At 40.9% G+C, this 21,875-nt stretch overlaps 1 protein-coding gene across 1 annotated transcript in view; it reads right to left on the minus strand.

Moving 5' to 3' along the window:
* Positions 1-468: 468 nt before the first annotated feature.
* The window catches only part of LOC145414011 (uncharacterized), a 34,288-nt gene continuing 12,881 nt past the window's right edge, over positions 469-21,875 (minus strand). Inside the window, exons 3-8 of the mRNA XM_080283579.1 lie at positions 18,918-19,027; positions 18,253-18,362; positions 15,726-16,359; positions 15,078-15,180; positions 13,464-13,618; positions 469-1,005 (exon numbers count right to left, since the gene is read on the minus strand). Coding sequence (XP_080139705.1) covers positions 469-1,005; positions 13,464-13,618; positions 15,078-15,180; positions 15,726-16,359; positions 18,253-18,362; positions 18,918-19,027 — 1,649 coding nt within the window. The remainder of the gene's footprint in view (positions 1,006-13,463; positions 13,619-15,077; positions 15,181-15,725; positions 16,360-18,252; positions 18,363-18,917; positions 19,028-21,875) is intronic.

The following is a 21,875-nucleotide window of genomic DNA, read 5'->3' on the forward strand; positions in this document are numbered from 1 at the left end:
TTACATGGAGTGATGAAATACGAATCCCTGGAGTCTTTCATATTTTGAGAAGAGGTTTGAGTAATAGCGAAAATTATTGAACTGTAACGCGCCTACTGTAGCTATGATACTAAAAGTATGAAACGAAACACCCCTGGTTGTTGGGAAACGTTTTGGTTCATAACACCCTAATGTTAATCTTTTCATTTTCTAGTTATGAGTAATGAAGAAAGCAAGCAACAACTTTTCAACTCGACTTTGTGGCTCCTACGAAGGTGAACGGAACTTTGCGAGTAACTGCACTAAAATAGCGAGAACCTCTTAGTCCGTATGCTTATAGCTGGGCTTAGTGGGCGTTTTGGTGCCTGCACTCCTACACCTTATGTAGGGAAGGCCATTTTGAACCTGCGCCATCTCTACATAGTAATCGCTACCGCGGTTACTGATATTTTGTACCAGAGATTTATATGCTTTAAAACTCGCGTTGTTCTAGCCGAGTCTGCTCAAAATATCATCTAGTAATCCGTCCCACTCATTATCCTCCTGGTTTAGGTTATTATTGTTCATTATCATATTAACGACATCTTCAGTAAATATGCCTCGGCTGAGTGCTTTAGTAGTAGTCGGTCTTGGAGTTGCAGTAGTGGTGGTGGTGGCTGTGGTGGTCGTACTGCTGGCTGCCTGTGTGGCAGTGCTACGGATGGCTGTGGCACTTCTAGTTCCGTTAGTTGGTCTCTTGGATGTGGTGGCGGTGATGGGCGCTGTCATTGTGGCTGTTGGCATTGCAGCTCTAGCGTCCGCAATCCTGGCATTTCTGTTAAAACTGACGACAGTGTTATCTGTTCTCCCCGGCGCGATGTATCCAGTGAGCCAATCGAGGTAAGACGACGTTCTAATGTAAACACCAAGCCTGCCGCAGGAGGAGTACCCGGAGCCGATGCCGAAACTGACCACCCCCACCACCGTGTGTTCGCAGGTGACGCCGTTCTGGGGCACCTGATGGGAGATAGGCCCACCGCTGTCACCCTGAGAAGAAGCATATAAAAGAAGGTGATTCATTTGTAAATACAAGATAAACATACAAGTGCATGATAATGGGGAATAAAAATATGAAAATTGAGGACACTATACATACACATAATGCAAGCACATGGCATTATATCCTAAATACTGTATAATCACATAAGGAAGTGGTGTAACAAAGTCCACGATTTTCAGTGGATTTTGTGCCATCAGTTAATAACGGGACCGTACATAGATAACGGAATGACAGTGAAGGAGAATTTCGGGGGAGTAGAAACAGCATAAACCATCAGCAAAGGCACGTGGAGATTTAAAAAAAAAAAAAAAGTATCGTATGAGATAAAAAAAAAAAAAAATGTATCGTATCGTTTATAAAGGCTCCAACATGCCTGCATGTGTGGCCATCTAATGGCGGCGTCCACGCTACTCAATCTCTGGCAGCCTCCCAATTCATTTTTTTTTTAAATAACAGAACAGAGGAAGGAAAAACAAATTAATAAAAAAAAATAATCCATACACCAGATTACTGGTGTCCTCTGTTCATAAAATATCTGTAACAGTTAGACTTGAACAGCTGTGGGTTAAAATTTGGAGGGAAACAACTCTGGGGAAGCGAGTTCCAGAGAGATGCAGTTCGGGGAATGAAAGAATTCTGATAGGCAGAAGTTCTGCAATATGGCTGAGTGACATTCCAGTCATGAGCGCTACCAGATGCCCGTGTAGCACGAGGGAAGGCATGGAGAGGTAGCACCATGGACGCAACTTCGTCTGAGCATTTGCCATAAAAATATCTGTAAAATGATGCAAGGGAGGCAACATTCCTTCTTACTTGTAGGGGAGGTAGTTTATTTGTAATGGCAGGGTTGTTAATGATTCTAACAGCCTTGTTCTGAATTTTGTCTAGTTGTTTTAATGCAACCTCTCCACATCCATTCCACAAGGGTGAGCATATTCAAGCTGAGAGCGCACATGACTCTTATAAATTATAGCTAACTGCACATCAGCGAAGAAGTTACGGACTCTGTACAATAATCCAAGTTTCTTTGAGGCGGTTTTAGCAAGTGATCTGACATGAGAGGTCCAGCTGAGGGCACTGTTAAGTGAGATGCCAAGAATTTCAATACTTTTGGAGATGGGAATATTAGTGGCACTGAAGGTATTATACGAATCTGGCAGTATCTGTCTATTAGTAAACTGTATATATTTAGTTTTACTAGCATTAAAGGAGACAAGGTTGTTTTGTCCCCATTCACTGATCGCAGATAGATCTTGATTTATGGAGATGGCTGTACTGAGTTGAGAGGTAGAGATATTGGACTTTGTAAATGGGTGCCTGAGTGTGAATGAACTATGTAGTGTTGATTCATCTGCATATGAGTGAATGGGATTGTGGGTGACAGATAAGAGATCATTAATATGAACCAGGAATAGGGTTGGCGCCAGAACTGATCCCTGTGGTATGCCGGCGTTAATTGAATGGAAACTGGAATATACATCATCAACTTTTATTTTCCTGTCGCTAAGATATGAAGAAATCAAAGGAACAAAAGATGTTATTCCATAGCAAGGGAGTTTGGACAGTAGGGAACGGTGCCATACTCTGTCGAAAGCTTTAGAAATACCAAGAGCTACTGCAAGAGTTTCTCCATGTAGATCAATTGATTGATGAATGGTATGAGTTAGGAGATTGAGTATGTCAATGGTGGATCTTTCGTGGCGGAAACCATGTTGTCTATCACTAATTAAGTTGTTGGATTCAAGATGTTTAACAATGTGCTTATTAATTAAAGTTTCAAATACCTTACCAAGAGAAGATGTGACAGCTATTGGTCTGTAATCAGAGGGGTCAGAGGAACTTCCTTTCTTCGGAATTGGGTGAATATTGGCTTCTTTCCATGAATTTGGGAATGAAGAAGTAAGTATGCATAGTCTGAATAATTTAGCTAGAACAGAGGCAAGTTCAGGGGAACACTTTTTCAAAACAATTGGCGGAATTCCATCTGGGCCTGGAGCTTTGTTGGTGGGTAAATTGTCTAGGATTTATTTTACGTATCTTGTCTGCATTTTAAGTGGGGCAATTTCGAGGGAGTCAAGTTCTAGTACTGGGACATTCTTGCTGGTATCGTCTATGGTAGAGTTTCTGGCAAATGTACTGGCAAAGATATCTGCTTTCCCACGCGGGTCATTTGTAATGTCGCCATCTGAAGATTTTAGTGGGGGAATGGAAGATGACTTGTTAAGTTATTATTGAAAGAATTAAGAGTTGACCAGAATATTCTATTGTCATTAGGGTTGTTAAATAGTTTTGATGCTTGCTTTTGAAGAAAGTTTGATTTAGATAGATTTAATACAGCTTTTGCATGATTTCTAGCAATTTTAAATTGGGAGAGTGATTCAGATGTTTTTGATTTTAAGTAAGAGTTATATGCTAATGATTTTTGGGCTGTTACTCTGGCACAGTTGCCATCAAACCATTTTGGAGAGTTCGATCTTTTAGTGAACTGTTGACTTGGTATGAATAAATCCATACCAGCTAGTATTAACTCGCAAATGTGGGACTGGGTAGAATTGGGATCACTAGAGAAGAAAGACTGCCATGGAATGTGAGCAAGATAATTTCTAAATCCATCCCAGTTTACCAAATATATAAAGGAATACAAAAAATAGTAGTTCCAGGTCCAAAATGCAATCTGTGGCAATAATCTGAAATATTTAAATTTGTTTTTTACTCCCAGACTGATAAAGTAGGTCCTTCTCGCTCCCGTAACAGGGACGAATTCTCTTTTACAGACAACAATACAATCATACCACACCATCTCAAATAAACACTCTTCAGCAAGCGTGTAGGCAGGCATTTCGTTAAGAGGGGAAGGGTGTACACTTTTAACTTAAGCAACATTGCTAACTTAGATTTATCACAAAAAATGATGTTCGTTACTTAATTTTCATTCTCAGGTGTATTTGGTGCATTCAGTGGTTTTAAATGATGCAGGTTAATAATACTGGTATCTAAATAACACATCGAAGAAACATTGCCCTACCGTGGCAAAGAAACTTCCGCATCCAAGTGATCAATGGAACTATACTAGTTTGGTGCAATCATACTAAGCCGGTTCACTGTAAGGGATCAGAAGAATCGTGTTCCATCAGCAGTAATTGCATGAGCCAGGTCTGAGGGGTATTAGTTCATACCTCCTTTGTAAATCACTATGACCAGGTCTACCTCACCATGGCCTCCAGTGCCCAGCAGCAACGGAGAAGCTCACCGTGGTGGGGTTCAGACCTGCTGCATGGCAAGGGGTGCTAGGAATCTCTGAGGATAACCGTCTTTGGATATAGAATCTTAGGGGTCACAACGTCCAAATCTTTGCTACTGAATAAACGAGAGATGTAAATTAGCAAATCATGGGTAACGGTGAGGTCAGAATGCCAAGTGAAGCATTCACAGATTTCTTTGATGGTCACATGCTGTGTTACAGAGGCAAACAAGAAAAGAAGGCACGTGGTGTAGGAAAACTGGTCAACAAATGCTTCACCGGCAATACTGAACGATTTTTAGTACAAAAGGCAGAGGAGAAAATCTAATAATAAGAATGAACAAAAAATGCAATATCAATAAACCAGGTCTGTGCGACAGCATCAGCTGATGACGATAAGATGAAAAATGTTATGAATACGTACGGGATGCAATGAATAAACACAAAACCCAGTAAATACTCGTCATGATAGACATTAATTTAAAAGTAGGCTAGAAAATGGTAGGTGAGATTGCAACAGGGCAATTTGGAATGGATATCGGAATGTAAAAGGCGGCTTGCACGTGGTGTTTGCTGAGATAAGCAGTCAGGATGATGCATACCTTCTTTCAAAAGGAACAGAATAGGAAGTGGATATGAATAAAAGAGTGAAACAAAACTTAAGACAGATTTCTTCCTCAGTGACAAATCGCATGCTGTTGCTGTAAGAAAAGCAGCAGCACCGAACAGAGTAAATGTAGGAAGCCACCATACAACAGTGGGAAGTTGAACAATACTAGATCTTAAAAGAGAGAGGGAGAGGTTAAGCGGAAGGAAACAGCCTTGCCTTGTAGCCATGAGAGAGAAGGGAGAAGAAAATAGTTTGCTAAACCAGAATAAATGCTCGCATTTGATGGATGAAGTAAAACTGATACGGCAAAGAATGAAAACTTCACGAGAATAGTAAACGAAGCAACTCTAGAGCCAGGAGTTAGCAAACCCCAAAACAATAACAACAAAATCTTAGAGTACAAAGAACTTCTAAAGAAAAGGAAAATGATTTTAATAAGGAAAGAGATCAAAAGGAAGCAGATGAATTAACGAAAACTGTCAACAAGAAGAAAACGAGGATATTAGGAAATTTAACACGAAAAGAAGTGAAGAAACTTTAAGGACTGGAGGAAGCCTAAAGATCAAGCAGAGGTTTGACAAAGGTTTGCCTCCCGCCAGAGTTGTAAAAACTTTGGGAAGCGTTCACCGAGCCACTTCCTACTTTGGCGGACATAAGGGGTGCTGTGGTTGAACCAGTGTCGCATACTAGTTTACTTGCACCCAATCGGCTTAGGGCGGGCCGATTACACTTGGTTCACAAACTACACATACACCCAAAGCCATTACAACACTACAATCACACTCACAAGCACTTCTCACCCTACATACAGTCTCTATCAGACAGCCTAAGCCGCTGGGTAGAGATGCATTGGCTGTATCGTCCCTGCTTCGGTAGGGATAGGCCGCCTGATGATATATATATATATATATATATATATATATATATATATATATATATATAATCGTGGTGGAAGAGTTAGTTCAGGATGCAGAACATCAGATAAAGTAACTTCGAGAGGAATGAACAGAGGTAAGGCAAGAGGTGATAGCCGGCTCACCACTGACCTCATTAAGGTTGCAGGTGACTTTGCATTAAATAAAGTTGCAGTGCTATATACGAAGTGCACGAAGTCAAAGCAATACCCAGATACTGGAAAATGCATCTGTTATTCTGCTTCACAAAAAATGGTAACATCAAAGACCTAAAGAACTCCGTCCAGCTAGGTTCCTCCCTGTTGTGGATAAACTGTTCATCAAGTCCTAACAATCGAATTAGTCCCACTATACACGAAAACCAGTCAGAAGAACAGGAGGGGGTTCGTAGTGGTTTTTCGACAACACACAATATTCAAATTAATACACTTTGTGTGTGGCATTTGTTGACTAGAAGGAAGCATCTAATTCAGCTGAAACAGCTACGGTAATGTGAGCAATTTCGAGGTCAAAGTGTAGAAGAGACTTACGTTGAAATATGTAAAGATATTTGCAGAGACAGAACAACCATCACAAACTTTCATATGGAGTGCTAAAAAATACTTATACAGAAAAGTGAGAAAAGTCTTAAAAAAAACATTTCAAGTAAGTTTCCAAGTCTCACAACCGTACGTCATAGCTGGGATTATACATTCGTTATAAAGTTTTTGTTTCATAAATATTTGCAAGCTACTTTTCATGATTTCTCTATGTTTACCGAAAGCTTTCCATCTAATTGTAATGCGTCTGTTTATTTCGCCATCATGGTTTTTCGTTAGTTTTAGTATTTGCCCCAAGTAATAACTATACTCCTCGATTTCTTCAAGAATTATTCGTTTATTTTGATGACGCTCTTTGATGTATATATTTGAATTAAACTTTACTCTTACTCCGGTTCATCTTTAGCCCTACTTTGAGACTTTCTCTGTTTAGGTCACTTAACATTTCTTGTAATGTTTCTGTTGTTTCAGAGATTAGGGCAATGTCATCTGCATATTTTAAATGGTTTAGGTTTTCTCCACCAATGTTTACACCTTTATTTTCCCAGTCTAGCTTTCTGAAAATACTTTCAGGCATGCCGTAAATAATTTTGGTGAAATAGTATCTCCCTGATGCACGCCCTTCTTAGTCATTTTTTTTTTCGAGTCTTATGTAATTTACTGCAACAGTTCCCTCCGTATATATGTTTTCAAGCAGTTTTACAATGTTCTTATTTACTGCTTGTTCCTGCAATGAATTGCTATGTGCACCACTGACTCGAAAGCTTTTTCACAGTCAAAAAAACCTAACCACAGTGGTTTATTATATTCTGTAGTTTTCCAATTTAGCTGATTCATTGCGTAGATGATCCGTAGTCGAATACCCGCTTTGGAATCCTGCCAGTTCACGAGGTTGGTTTTCTCCCAGATTTGTTATCATTCTGTTCCTAAGGACTTTAGCGAAGAGTTTGTAAATAACTGGTAATAAGCTACTAGGTCGATAGTTGCTAAGATCTGTTGAGTAGCTTTTTTTGTCAAGCAAAATAACTATTGCGTTACACCATGTTTTGGGAATTTTCTTTCTCATCATTCATTCATTCATCATATAATCCTGTGTCGCCCCACGAGGAGCGTAGGAGCCCGGGGCTAGGCAAGTTGGTCCTGACATTTAAGATGAGAGTGACCAGCCTCACTCATCCCTGAGTGGCATTACGTGAGCAATAAACCCCAACCACCCTTTGGATATACAGTAAACCTACACAGAATCAATCCGATTGGAGCGCCATAATTACTCACTAAACCACCAGGCGCCATAATTTGGTTATATGGTTACCACCCAGCACAGTAAAATTTACTAATGGTTTCCTGGTGTGCAGGAAACAATTTGGCTTGTCACTCAGTGTAGAGTCACGCACAGGCAGTAGGATGGGGAAAGAATGAAAGAAAGAATAACAGAAGGGGGAGTGTAAAGCCACCCGTAGGTAGAAGGAAGAGGAAACAATGAAGGAAAGAAAGACAAAAGAAGGAAGGAAGGAAGAAAGGAAAGGACAGACATCCAAGAGCAGCACTACATCGAGTGAGTGGATGATAAGCGCCCCCACATACCACCTGAGTACCCCCATCTACCACTGAGTAAAATAAGTGGGCGAGCCTGTTTTCTTCTCCTGCATCCAGCAGTAAATCTGCTACTATTCCTACTTCTCCTGGGGCCTTCCCTCTTCATACTTTTAAGCGAAATGTTTACTTCGTCTGGTGTTACCGCAACTTGTGTCAACTGAAAGGTTAGCTATTGGTAGTATTGTCTTTCATGCATACAGTTATTTGTAAAATTCTTCAACTCTCTGCACCATCCTATCTCTGCATTTAATGACTTCACCGTTATTGTCTTTCAGTGATGTAATTTGTTCCTTTCCTAGTGCCATTTTACTTCGGACCTGTTTCAGACGTTTTCCTTTTTGATGGTTTCTTTGATATGATCCATGTTTCTCTTTCTTTTTTCTTCTCTTTGTCTCATGTTGATAAGCTTAATTAATTCCACTCGTTCTGTTTCATCTTTCTTTGTTTTTATTTCATCTTCCTTCTTTTCATGAGCTCGAGGGTCATTTTTGAATACTTGTTGGCTTTGGTTGTATTAGCTTTCTGTACTACCTCCGCTAACTCGTAGCACTTTTGCTAGTCTGTCATTCAACTTACCAGTGTCACACTCAGCATAACTTAGAGCCTGAAATCTATTTGTTATTTCTAACTGAAAGGCTGGGTTTTAGTTTACCTTTATTAGTCATATCTTTTTATTTTTAAACATCATCTTTTTTCACATCTGTAACTGAAGCTAGGTGTCCAGCCCACCGTTCATGGTCACTTCCTATGTTTACTTTGTTGATGACTGTGACACTTATGATCGTGTTTTTCTTTTCTACTATAATGAAGTCGATTTCATTCTTTGTTTCTCCACTTGGACTTCTCCAGGTCCATTTTCTCCCAGTTCTTTTGTGAAAGAAAGTGTTCAATATGCCCGTTATTCATTTCAGCAAAATTTACCATCATTTCACCTGTCATTCCTTTCTCCCACTCCGATATTTCTCATACATGCTTCTCCATGTTTCGATTTGCCAACTGTTGCATTGAAGTCTCCCATGAGTATATCTGGTCTTTTCAATAATTGGGAGAAGTCATCACATAATGTTTCTCTCTCTCTCTCTCTCTCTCTCTAGTATATATATATATATATATATATATATATATATATATATATATATATATATATATACACACACACACGAGGTGCTACTCAAAAGTCCCAGTAATTTGAACAATAGGAGCCAACCGTTTGAAGTTTTGCCTTTTGCTACTAAGAGGAGTCAGCAGCACCCCTTGTGCGTCAGTGTGGCCCCGGCCGTGTCTGTGAGCGGACGTGTTGTTGAGCTATGCTTACTATTGTAATATGGTCTGTAGGTGGTCTGGCGGTTTTGCAATTGCGGTCCTCACGGAACAAAGAACCTACATCAAGTTCTGCTTCAAGATCAACAAGACGGCTACAGAAACTCACCAGTTGCTTCAGCAAGCCTTTGGTGACAATGCCATGTCCCAAAGCCGAACATTCTTCTGGTACAAGAGGTTCAAGGAAGAACAAAGTTCCGTCGAAGAAGATGACCATTCTGGACGACCATCAATGGCAACAACACCAGAAAATGTCGGAAATGTTAGTCAGGCTATCCTTGCAGATCGTAGACGAACTATCCATGATGTTTGTGACATCGTTGGACTGTCGTACGGGAGCGTGTAACGCATTTTGTCGGACGTGTTGGGCATGAGACGCATCGCTGCAAAATTTGTGCCAAGACTGCTGAGTGACGAGCAGAAGGCACATCGCAATGCAGCTTGCAGGCAGCTCAAGAATCAGGTCAGAGATGATGCCACCTTCATCTCCAAGGTCATAACTGGTGATGAATCATGGGTTTATGGTTATGGCCTGGTGACAAAGCACCAGTCATCGCAATGGAAGTCTCCCAGTTCACCAAGGCCGATAAAAGCACGTCAAGTTCGCAGTAATGTCAAGTCAATATTGATAATTTTCTTCGATATCCAAGGGATTGTTCACAAGGAATTCGTCCCACCTGGTCAATCTGTCAGCAGAAACTTTTACTGTGAAGATTTGCAGCGTCTGAGGGAGAACATCCGCCATTATCGTTCAGAACAGTAGAAGAACAAGGACTGGTTCCTGCATCATGACAACGCCCCTGCCCACACATCAATTGTTGTCCAGCAGTTCCTGGCTTCCACTAACACAGTAGTCATTCCCCAGTCCACCCTATTCACCTGACCTTACCCCCTGTGACTTCTTCGTGTTTCCCAAGCTGAAATTACGACTGAAAGGGCGTCGATTTGACTCGACTGAGGAGATCCAGACAGAATCGCAGGAGGTGCTCAAGACCTACACGCCTGAAGCCTTCCAGGGATGCATGGACTTGTGTAAAAAACGCTGGGACCACTGTATACATGCCCAAGGGGACTACTTCGAAGGCGACAGTGAGAACTAGGAGGTCTATCTATCTATCTATCTATTGCCAGACGCCTCAATCCCGTTTGGGGTGGCCACAAACAAATCGCCTCCAAGTCGCCCTGTCCCCCGCCATTTCACTGCCCTGCTCCCAACTCACACCCCCCTCTCTCATATACCTCTCCACCCCATCCCTCCATCTCATCCTCGGCCTCCCCCTCCCTCTTCCCCCCTCCACCTCACTCACATACACTCTCTTCGTCAGTCTTTCACCCTCCATCCTCTCCACATGGCCAAACCACCTCAGTGTGTTCCTCATAACGCTTCCTATCACATCCACATCCACACCACAACGCTCCTTTATATCCTCATTCGTCAGCCTGTCTCTCCACGTGACTCCACAGGCTCCTCTTAAATAACTCATTTCCACTGCTCTCACTCTTGACTTGTGTCCTTCCAAATTACTGGAACTTTTGGGTAGCACCTCATATATACATATATACAATACATATATATATATATATAGATATATATATATATATATATATATATATATAGAGAGATAGATATAGATAGATAGATAGATATAGATAGAGAGATAGATAGGTATAGATAGATAGATAGATGTGTGTGTGTGTGTGTGTGTGTGTGTACGTACATATATATATATATATATATATATATATATATATATATATATATATATATATATATATATATATATATATATATCATGTACACAAATAATCACCTAAGTTAGAAAACCTCAGAATATAATAAACCACTGCGTTTAGGTTTTGTTGTTTACAAAAAGGCTTTCGACGCAGTGGAGCACATAATTCATTGTGGGAACAAGGAGTAAATGAGAACATTGTAATACTGCTCGAAAACATATATAAAGAAAGAACAGCTGCAGTTAAATTACATATTGACCTGGAAGAAACTAAGACTGAGAATGGTGTGCATCAGGGAGATACGATTTCACCATAATTATTTACGGCATGCCTGAAAGTATTTTCAGAAAACTTGACTGGGAAAAAAAAAATAAATATAGAAGAAGCAGACCTAAACCATTTAAGATTTGTAGATGACATTATCTTAATCTCAGAAACAGCAGAGACATTGCAATAAATGTTAAATGACCTAAATAGAGAAAGTGTCAAAGCAGGACTAAAGATTAACCGGAGGAAAACTAATGTTTATCCCAAATACACCCAAGGGCGTCATCAGAATTAGCGAAGAAATTCTTGAAAAGTCGAGGAGCACAATTACTTGGTGCAAATACTATAACGAAAGACCATGATGGCGAAATAAAAAGATGCATATAATTGGATGGAAAGCTTTCAGTAAACATAGACATCATGAAAACTAGCTTGCCAGTATGTATGAAACGAAAAGTATATGACGAATGTATAATTCAAGCTATAACGTACGGTTGTGAGACCTGGAAGCTGACCAAATCGTTGGAAAATCAACTAATCCATTCTCAGAGAGGAATGGAAAGGCCTCTGTGGGGAATATCTTTAAGAGACAGGAAAAGATCAACTTGGGTGAGAGAACACTAAAGTCAAAGACATTATAGAAGTTACAGAAGAACAGAAATGGAGGTGGCCAGGTCATGTAGCAAGAATAACGGATAACCGATGGAGCAAGTGGCTGACTGACTGGACCCTAAGTGACTGTTAGCGTATCGTAGCAGTAAAAAACCAGACAAGAGGTGGAGAGACGAGAGAGAAATTTGCAGGCACAGCGTGACAGAAATTGGCTCGGTTAAGATACTTGTGGAAAAAGATGGGGGAGGCCTTGTTCAGAAGAGAACTTAAAATGGCTGATGATTTTGATAATGATTATATATATATATATATATATATATATAGGCACTGTGTGCGTTTCGTGCACGGGTGAACCAGGGTTCACGCCCAGCCAGGGTAATAAACTTTGGGAGTATTCACCCGGCCACGTACTGCACTGGCGGACATAAGGGGTGCCGTGTTGAACCAGTGTCACTTACTATAAAGCATGCTTGCACCTAGTTGGGCCTGTGCTGGCCGATTACACTTGGTTCACAGACTACATACACATCCAAAGCCACTCCAACACTACAATTACACTTACAAGCACTTCTCATCCTACATACAATCTCTACCAGACAATCTAAGCCACTTGGTGAAGATACATTGGCTGTATCGTCCCGACTTCGGTCGGGAAAGGCAGGTCCTGCAGTGGATACTCAAACGGCTGATGATGATGATGATATTCTATGCACAGAATATGCACACACACACACACACACACACACACACACACACACACACACACACACACACACACACACACACATATATATATATATATATATATATATATATATATATATATAAATATATATATATATATGTATACATATATATATATATATATATATATATATATATATATATATATATATATATATATAAATAAATAAATAAATAAATAAATATATATATATATATATATATATATATATATATACAGTATATACGTGTGATACGTGTGTACACACACAGACACACACACAGACACACACACACACATATATATATATATATATATATATATATATATATATATATATATATATATATATATATATATATATATGTGTGTGTGTGTGTGTGTGTGTGTATACAGTATATATACTCTGGGACTTACAAACATAATCAGTACAATACTTACTTCCATTCCCTACGTTCCTGCCACGGATATTTAACGTAATTTTTTTTAGACAACGTGTTCCAGTTTTCCGACATCCTTACCTGTTATAGCGACAATCAGACCGCACTTCCATTCACAGATGTCTACATATTCAGATTACATCATCCCTCTGAACCTACCCACTGAAATGGCTTTTCACCTTTCAAATCCCAGCTTTTGAGGCCATTACTTTCAATTTACATTCAGGTTCCTATAACTATCTATCTATATACCTAGGCTGCTTCCCCCAAGGAAAGGGAGGTAGCCGAACAGGACGACACACTCCTCATTTACTCATCCATTCAAACACATTCATTTGCATCTTGGACCCAAAGGGGAGAAGGGACAGATCCTCACCACACCACATCGCACGACCATAAAAGGATTAATCTGCTCACAGGGAAGACTTCTCCAGCACGTTTCACTTACTTGACAGGAGTCCTTGTCCTTCTCCCCCGCACATATCATGTCCTCCTTGAGGCCCCACGGTGCGTTCAAGGCGTATCTGATGGCCTGAGTGCACTGTAGCGGGTCCACCACGGGCACCTTCACCTTCTGCAGGGTTCGAGACATCTCACGTAGTCCTGTGGGAGACAAAGTGCGTGAGATGAGTATGGTACGTAGGGGAGTCGTGAGCGTGTGATGTAGGAGGAGTAAGATTTTGAAGAGTGTAGAGTAGAGGAAAATAATATAAATCAATATTTTGATATGCCCTTTTATGTGTCTGTTCCTGGAGGCCAAGAAGTCATCATACGCACCATACACCTCCACAAGTCACAATTATGGTGGTAATACCCACCATCCACAGTAAATACATGCTAGGACTGTCTCACTAAGGAGTGGTGTGCTGGGATTATTGGGTGTTCATGTAGGTGGGTCTTGCGGAAGATCAGTAAGATGTTCTAACAAAATTCCTTGCCCAGCCTGGGATCAAACTCGTATCCTTTTTGACAGCAGACCATATTCTTTTGCAAACACACACACACACACACACACACACACACACACACACACACACACACACACACCACACTACCATTACCTAATTTCCTCCAATAAACAATTTTCCAGCATATGATACATAAGAACAAGTAAATATGCCCACACTGGAAAAACATGGCAATTGGAATAATTGTTACGCTGTCGTGTAACCCCGATCTGTCTGGCCGAGCAGACCCATTGCAAGCATATATATATATATATATATATATATATATACCAGAAAGAGCCAGATTCCAGGGGCTTGAATGATGAGTGACTGGAAGCGCCGCCCATTGGATTGGGCAACTTGGGCTTTCTGGACGATGCTGCTCCCTACCCTGCCCTGGGGGTGGGAAAGGAGGTTCGGATGATGATGATGATGATGATGATTATATATATATATATATATATATATATATATATATATATATATATATATATATATATATATATATATATATATATATATATATATATATATATATATATATATATATATCCCGGCTGGGAGAGAGAACAGTTGATTTGAATTTCATAAACAGACTTTATTAACCTACCACAAGACCGGCAAATATGTGAAACCCTCCCTAATACTAATACACCAGTCCTGTATGAAACGGCCCTAGCATGTATTCAATATGGACGGAGGGTGTTAATGCCAAAGTGGTGACACGTGGAGGTGTAAGGGATATAGGAGGACTACTGGGCCTTGGGAACAGGCTGTAAAGCCTATGCCCAGAGTTAGATACAAAAAAGAAAAAAGTTACAGGAAAGTAATGGAAGGAGAAAGTAAACCAGTGCAAGGAAATATGTGGCTGGTGCCATGAAGGCCTTGCTACGGAACAAAAAACAAACAAACAGACACACAAAGGATTTGCAAGAAGACTGTCTGTGGGTGTTTGCTCCTTCCATATTTTACACTCATCCTGTTTCATGAAGGATGAAAGATCCAAAGGCTTGTAATCCTTTCCAAAGAAGTCAACCGTAAGAAAAATGTGTTCATACATATCCAGTCAGAACCACTATCCTACCCTGCCCGGCCCAGCCCTGCCCTCCACCTACCACTAGTGTAGCCCCAGCCCGTCACGGTGAGCCTTCTGCCCCTGTAGTCCTCCACATGGTCTTGTGGCAGGCAGGCGGGAAGCACTCTCTTCGTCAGCGTCGCCTGCGGAAAGAAGCACTAAGTATTCAGCGGCTGACGACTTGTTAGTGAAATACATGACTTGTCGTCTGAATAATCCTGCTCTTCTATATTTCCTTCCCAGCATATTGCTACAGATTACTTACTTCCTTTCCCTTTGCCAAGTCAAAATCCTTTATGTTTTTAAATTCATCTTTTTTTTTTTTCCGAACCTTGAGTCCTTTGTTGCCTCTAAGTGACATTATTTTCCTCCCTCATTCTTCCTCTAAAATTCTGCATAAGATCTGTCTTGATTCTGCTTTCCAATAGCCATCTCAATCTTTTTCTTTTTACGTTTCCTTTAGTGCTCTCTTTTTTGCCCTAACTGGCCTTCCTTTTTCGCTCATCATCCTCTGCCTCCTACTTCCCTGTCTTCCTACATCTTTCTTGTCCTCTCTTTACCTCTTATCTTTACGAACTTCTTTTCTCACCTCTTCTTCCCTTCTACTTCTCTCTGATCCTCTACTCTATATTGTATTTAGTTCTCTCTCTCTCTCTCTCTCTGCCACCTTCCATTTCCCTGTACTCACCGGCGTCTTCAGTTTGACAAGGGCAATGTCATGGTAGTTGTATGGCCTCTGGTAGTCAGGGTGGATGTGCACACGCTCCACCTCTATCACCTGTTCTACCGGGCTGGGGTCTCCATTCCGGGGTTCTTGATTACGGTTAGGGGAGGCCTCATTACGGTTAAGGGGAGGTTGGTTATGGTTAAGGGAGGCTCGGGTGCGGATGAAGGGGTCTGATTCAAAGGTAAGGGAATGTGGATCACTGTTCTTGAGGGGTGAACCGCTACTGATGGACTCTGCACCGCCGCTGGCAGTAGGCGTTGGGAACAGCAGATCACGGCGGAATCGAAGGTGTGATTGTTTACCCAAGCTTAAACTACTATCTGGGAAAGCAACTCCAGGGTTTGATATGACTGGGTTGGGGACAGGGGTGCGAGGGGGCTGACTGGAGACAAAAGACTGTGATGCGGATGGGGGAGGACTGGTAGGGGATATAGAAGGGTGTGGTGGGGACAGAGGGGTGGTGACTGAGGGAGGAAGATCATCAGCAAAGGCGAGGTCAGGTGGTATGGGGCCTCTGAGGACTGGGGTAAGGTCGGCCGAAGCGTTGTACTCTCGGTCGTGTTCTCCCAGCTTCACCCAATATCTTTCGTTTTCACTGCAAGATGGGGGATTTAATTTATGAAACAAAGAATCGGAAGATATAATTGCATTGTTATTATAATCGTTGTTCTCCTTTATTATTAAGTTCCTTAATACTACAGTCACTGTCTCTGTGTTGATTTCAGTGCCGTGAATTGCTCAGTTGAAACCATTACCCTCAGAACATTACGGAAATGTGTACTGGTAAAATATGTTTCCATACGTGAATGATAATTAGTCCACTATATACCCTTATCTGATTTCCTCCAATAAATCTATTTCGGCAACTAACAGATAAGAAAATATTAATATGCCCACACTGGAAGAACATGCCAAATGGCACTGCTTTTATGTTGTTGTGTAACCTCGATCTGTCTAGTCGAGCAGGCCCATCAACCGAAGGAAAGCAATTAAGCAGTCGCCAATATTAGGCCGTCCCGTGCAATGAACCGATGCTCTCATGTTTCAGGCCGCCTCACCACGGTTGGGCTGCGTTCACACCAAGCGATTCGATTCGATTCAATTCATGGAGAATCATTTGATTCGATTCATTTTGAATCAGCGCCGTTCATACCGACAGAATCAAACTGTCAGAATCAACAGAGAGTAGTGCAAAGGCTGACTTGAACGAGGATGGACGTAGACGCTCTTGCTGAAATAGAGGTGTTGCTGTGGCTGAGGCGGCGTAGGCGTAGGCGTCCAAGAAGAATATGGGTGCATGAAATTAATGCAAAAAGACCTGATTTTGGGAGTTTCGGACACTTGTTCCCAGATTTGATAAACAATTCAGACAAGTTTTATGATATTTTAGGATGACCACTGAACAGTTTAAAATGCTAGTGGAGTTGACTGCACCCAACATAAGAAAACAGAATACTAATTACCGACGTGCAGTTGGAGTTGAAGAAAGGATTGCCATTTACCTTAGGTAAGAAGTGAACTGTTAAAAAGTCTGAAAGTTGGGAGAAGTAGTGTTTCATGCAGTATAAAAGACATCTTTTATTTCTGGTTATGAATACAGAATACATTAAGAAAACATATCTTTTATTTCTGGTTGTGCATAGAGTAAAAATAAGTATAAATTCTTTGTTTCTGGTTGTGAATATATTAAGAAAACAGACATCCTTTATTTATGGCTGTGAATACAGTAAAAAAAGACATCCTTCATTTATGACTGAATAGAGTAAAAAAATAGACATAATATGTTTATCGTTGTGAATGCACCAAAATCATTGTTCCACTTTTTAGCATCATAAATAGCACGTCGCTCTCTCACTAAATTTATCAGGACGTCCGGTAGCATGGTGCTCACTCCACTGAATCGCCGTGACTGATGAAAAAATGGACCCTCGCGCATCAGTGATTCTGAATCGCCTTGAATCGCCATGATTTGAATTGAATTGATTCGCTTGGTGTGAACAGTTCCTATAGGAATTAACATGTCGCATCAAGACGAATCATGAATCGATATGATTCTCCATGAATTGAATCGAATCGAATCGCTTGGTGTGAACGCAGCCTAAGGCGCGGGGAGGAGTGTGGAAGTTTGGTTCCTGGGTGGACGTCGAGATTTACGTCTCTCCACCTAATTAATAGGGGCACCATAGTAGGCTTCACATCACCCCGTCATTTGGGTATATGGTTACAACCCAGTGTTGTAAATGGTTTCCTGGGTTACATGAAACCATTAGTCTTGTCACTTAGCGTAGGGTCATCCGAGGAGGAAAGAAGAGTAATAAAAGGTGATTCGAAGGACGGGAGAAAATAGGAAGAGAGGAGGACAGACACAGAAAAAGAATGATAAAGGTGACGGAAGAAGTAAGCAGTACTACATCACGCGTGTGATTGATTGGCGCTCCCACCTACTTCCATGACAAGTGAAATGAGATACAGAGGTAGGCTACTGTACCTGTATCCGAGAAGACAGTGTGCTGCGGTGAGGACATAGTGTGGAGAGATCAGGGTACCGCCACAGAAGTATCTGATGGGCTGCTGCAGGTACTGACTGCCAATCAGGGCCTGTGTGGACACAGGCACAGATCATGTTAACAGAGTTCGGTCACTGTAACTTGACTAAGATTTTCGTCCTTTTACTTCATATTTTCTTTGGCTCATTGGCAGAATAAAACAATATTGCGGATCTACATTCTTTACAATGCACTTCTTGATAGACACCAAACTCTAGTACTGATCTATTGTGGTAGCTTTGTGACAACTCAGTGGCGGAATAAGACAATACTACAGCTCCACATCCTTTCCACAACATTTCTTTTGTGACTAATACAGTACCTTATTCTAGTTTTAATCTGTTATAGCTCAGATGTCAGAACAAGACAATACTATCAACGCTATGGGTAGTATCGTATTCTATAGTGCTAATTTCTTGTTAGATTCACCCCTCCGCAATCAAGATGGAAGGACGGCAATCCTTAGTCTAGTTAAAGTGCAGAGGGAATAGGAATAGCTAGCACTGACACCAAACATGATAACTGTTTGAACTTAAATTTTGCATGTAAAACCGGGTACTGCACGGAGCCTATAGAAAAAATAGTGTTTAAATAAATGTCAACTTACCATATGGGGAAACTCGCCTATATTAGCCTCTTGCCCACCAACTATCAGTGGTTTGTCACTAACGCAGCTGCCATCATGTCCACGCCAATACCACTTCCATGCCTCGCACACTGTAGAGAAGACGGGACAGAGATGAAGAAGGAAGAGGACATGAAAAGATGGGGAATCAAGGAAAGGAGGAAGATATCCTGAAGCTAATGAGGTCAATTTTTTTTCCCCCAACAGGATACGGCAAAACAGACTATAGTGAGAAAACGCCAAGAAATAAGTTAGAAAGGAAAGTGAGATGAAGAAAACCGCCTGGGAATAGGTTATCCACAGAGAGAGAGAGAGAGAGAGAGAGAGAGAGAGAGAGAGAGAGAGAGAGAGAGAGAGAGAGAGAGAGAGAGAAAGGGGCCACCTAACAAGCGGAGGAGTACGCTGCGTTTGCGGTGATCGTAATAATGAGTGGCTAAATTGAGAGGGACAAGTACATGAAGAAGTAAAATACTGAGATATATAGAACAGCGGATGGATTGATAAATTAACAGATGGATTCACGGGGATGGATTAAGATAAGTGGGTAGATTAACAGATGGATAGATGGCATAACCGATGGATGGATGAATTAATAAATGGATGTATCACCATTCACTCACTCGATGTAATGCTGTTCTCGGGTCTCTGCCCTTTCCTCTCCTCCGTCCTTCTTTCCTTCCATCCTCTTCTGTCTTTCTTTCCTTCATTTTTTCCTCGTCCTTCTGTCTACGGGTGACTTTACACTCGCTCTTCTGGCTTTCTTTTCTTCATTCTTTCCCCTTCCTTCTGCCTGTGGGTGACTCTACACTGAGCAACAAGCCAAATGGTTTCTTGTACACCAGGAAACTGTTTACTACGCTGGGTGGCAACCATATAACCAGAGTTTGGCGCCTGGTGGTTTAGTGGGTAATTACGACGCTCCAATCGGATTAAGCCGGTGAAGGTTTATAATATAAACCTTCACCGGCTTAATCCGATGTCTTCCTCTTTGGTCAGGAATTATTGTACCAGAACTCATAGCCTTATCCATCGCATTTCTCACCCTCTTGACAGTCACGCCATGCATGTTCAAGAAAGCAGTGCGGCAAACCTCTATTTCTTTGTTGTTTTTCTTCACAACGTACCGCATTATTCTCAGAACTTTGCTTGGCCTGTCTTTAATGCGGCTTCTCTTCACATCTTGGGATAACACACGATTAGTTAAATATGCTGTTTGTAGATCATGATTCCCTAAACCCCAATAATTTTTGAATATCTCTTCAATGATGTCCCTACCACATCATAACACTTACGGTAACATGAGCAAGCAGGACCAACACTTTTTGCAGCCATTACTCTTCCCCTCTCAGACGTACACATCTCACCAGTGTCTCTCTTCCTCTTCCTTTCTACCTTTTTCCACTTTTCCACACACTTCTGACGCTTACGAGAGTTTATAAGCACCACCTCTTCACTGTCACTACGTAATGAACTCATCTTGTCACCCCCCCCCCCTTCGTGCTCAATAACAACAGCTCATCTTGTCATCAGTAATGTACTATAAATGGAGTAAAAATCCAGTACATAATAATTTCACGCCTGAGTAAACGCTACAGGGAAGCCTCATACGCTCACTGATTGGTTGCTCTGGGGGAGTGGCAGAGAGCGAGAATGCTGATTGGTTTGGGCTGTGGTGTGGATGCCTGCATGGCTGTGATTTGCTCGCCCCGCAGCGTGGACAAAACCACGTGACTTTGAGCCCTTCTACCACAGTCTAAAAGGTTGAATCTTGTATGGCAACCAGTGCTATCACTGAGAAGAGGGTTAAGCCTATTGTCTCCCCTACCTAACGCAATACCAGCATATTGGCGGGGATGCCCCTGTGGCTCTAGATGCCTCATATCCAAGGGATGGTTGGGGTCTATTGCTCACGTATTGCTACTCACGGATGAGTGAGGCTGGTCACTCTCATCTTTAAATGTCAGCACCAGCTTGCCTAGCCCCGCGCTCCTGCGCTCCTCATGGGGCAACGAAGGATTGGATGATGAATAATGAATGAATGAATGGATTAACAGATGGATTAACATGTGAATGGGTGGATGGAATAACAAAAGCATACATGGATTTAGGTGGATGAAAGGATTAACATAAAGATGGTAGGTGGATCAACACACGGCTGGATACATGAATGGATGGATGGATGGATGGGTCATGGAAATGTTACAAATGATATTAAATTAGCCTTTTGCAAATTCCAAAGTATCTTCTTCCAGTGCCCTCTTGGGACCCCCTTCGATGATCCCCAGACTCATTATATTCAGAAAGATTTTTAAGTTGAGAAGTTTCATATCTGCTTTAAGTTTCTTAATGAATATCATAATTTAAAAATCAGAAATTGGTTTTGCTCGGTGTAGGTTCCATATTTATATAGATTTTGAGTCGCATTTATGAAAAAAAAAAAAAAAAGATCGTTTCTTTGGTTGAAAATTCTTATATATGCCTTAACAATCTTTGTAATGAACTTAAGTAATATTCAAAGATTCTTAAGCTAATAAGTATTATTAATATTTTAATATTCGCTATGATAATGAAGAAAAATTAATATATAGATAAATAAATAAATGAATAAAATTATATATATATATATATATATATATATATATATATATATATATATATATATATATATATATATTGTCCCTTTTTAGCTCAAGAACGCCAAGAATCCGGCAACAAACAGCTATAATGTTTTAGGCATCTAGTACGTGTGTATGGCAATGGTGACCTCTCTCTCTCTCTCTCTCTCAGATGTGCATATCATACCACCAGCAAGAATCCCTGACACCAATAATCAGCCAGGCCTTAAAGAATCAGGTGTGTATAAGAGACACTGATAGAGGCTTTCTTGTAACAGATAAATCACTGAACATCTTAATTTCTAGTCTTGGTCTTGATGTCCTA

This window comes from Coenobita brevimanus, chromosome 98, assembly GCF_032717465.1.
Source record: "Coenobita brevimanus isolate Jiangsu-jjx chromosome 98, ASM3271746v2, whole genome shotgun sequence".
NCBI lineage: Eukaryota > Metazoa > Arthropoda > Malacostraca > Decapoda > Coenobitidae > Coenobita > Coenobita brevimanus.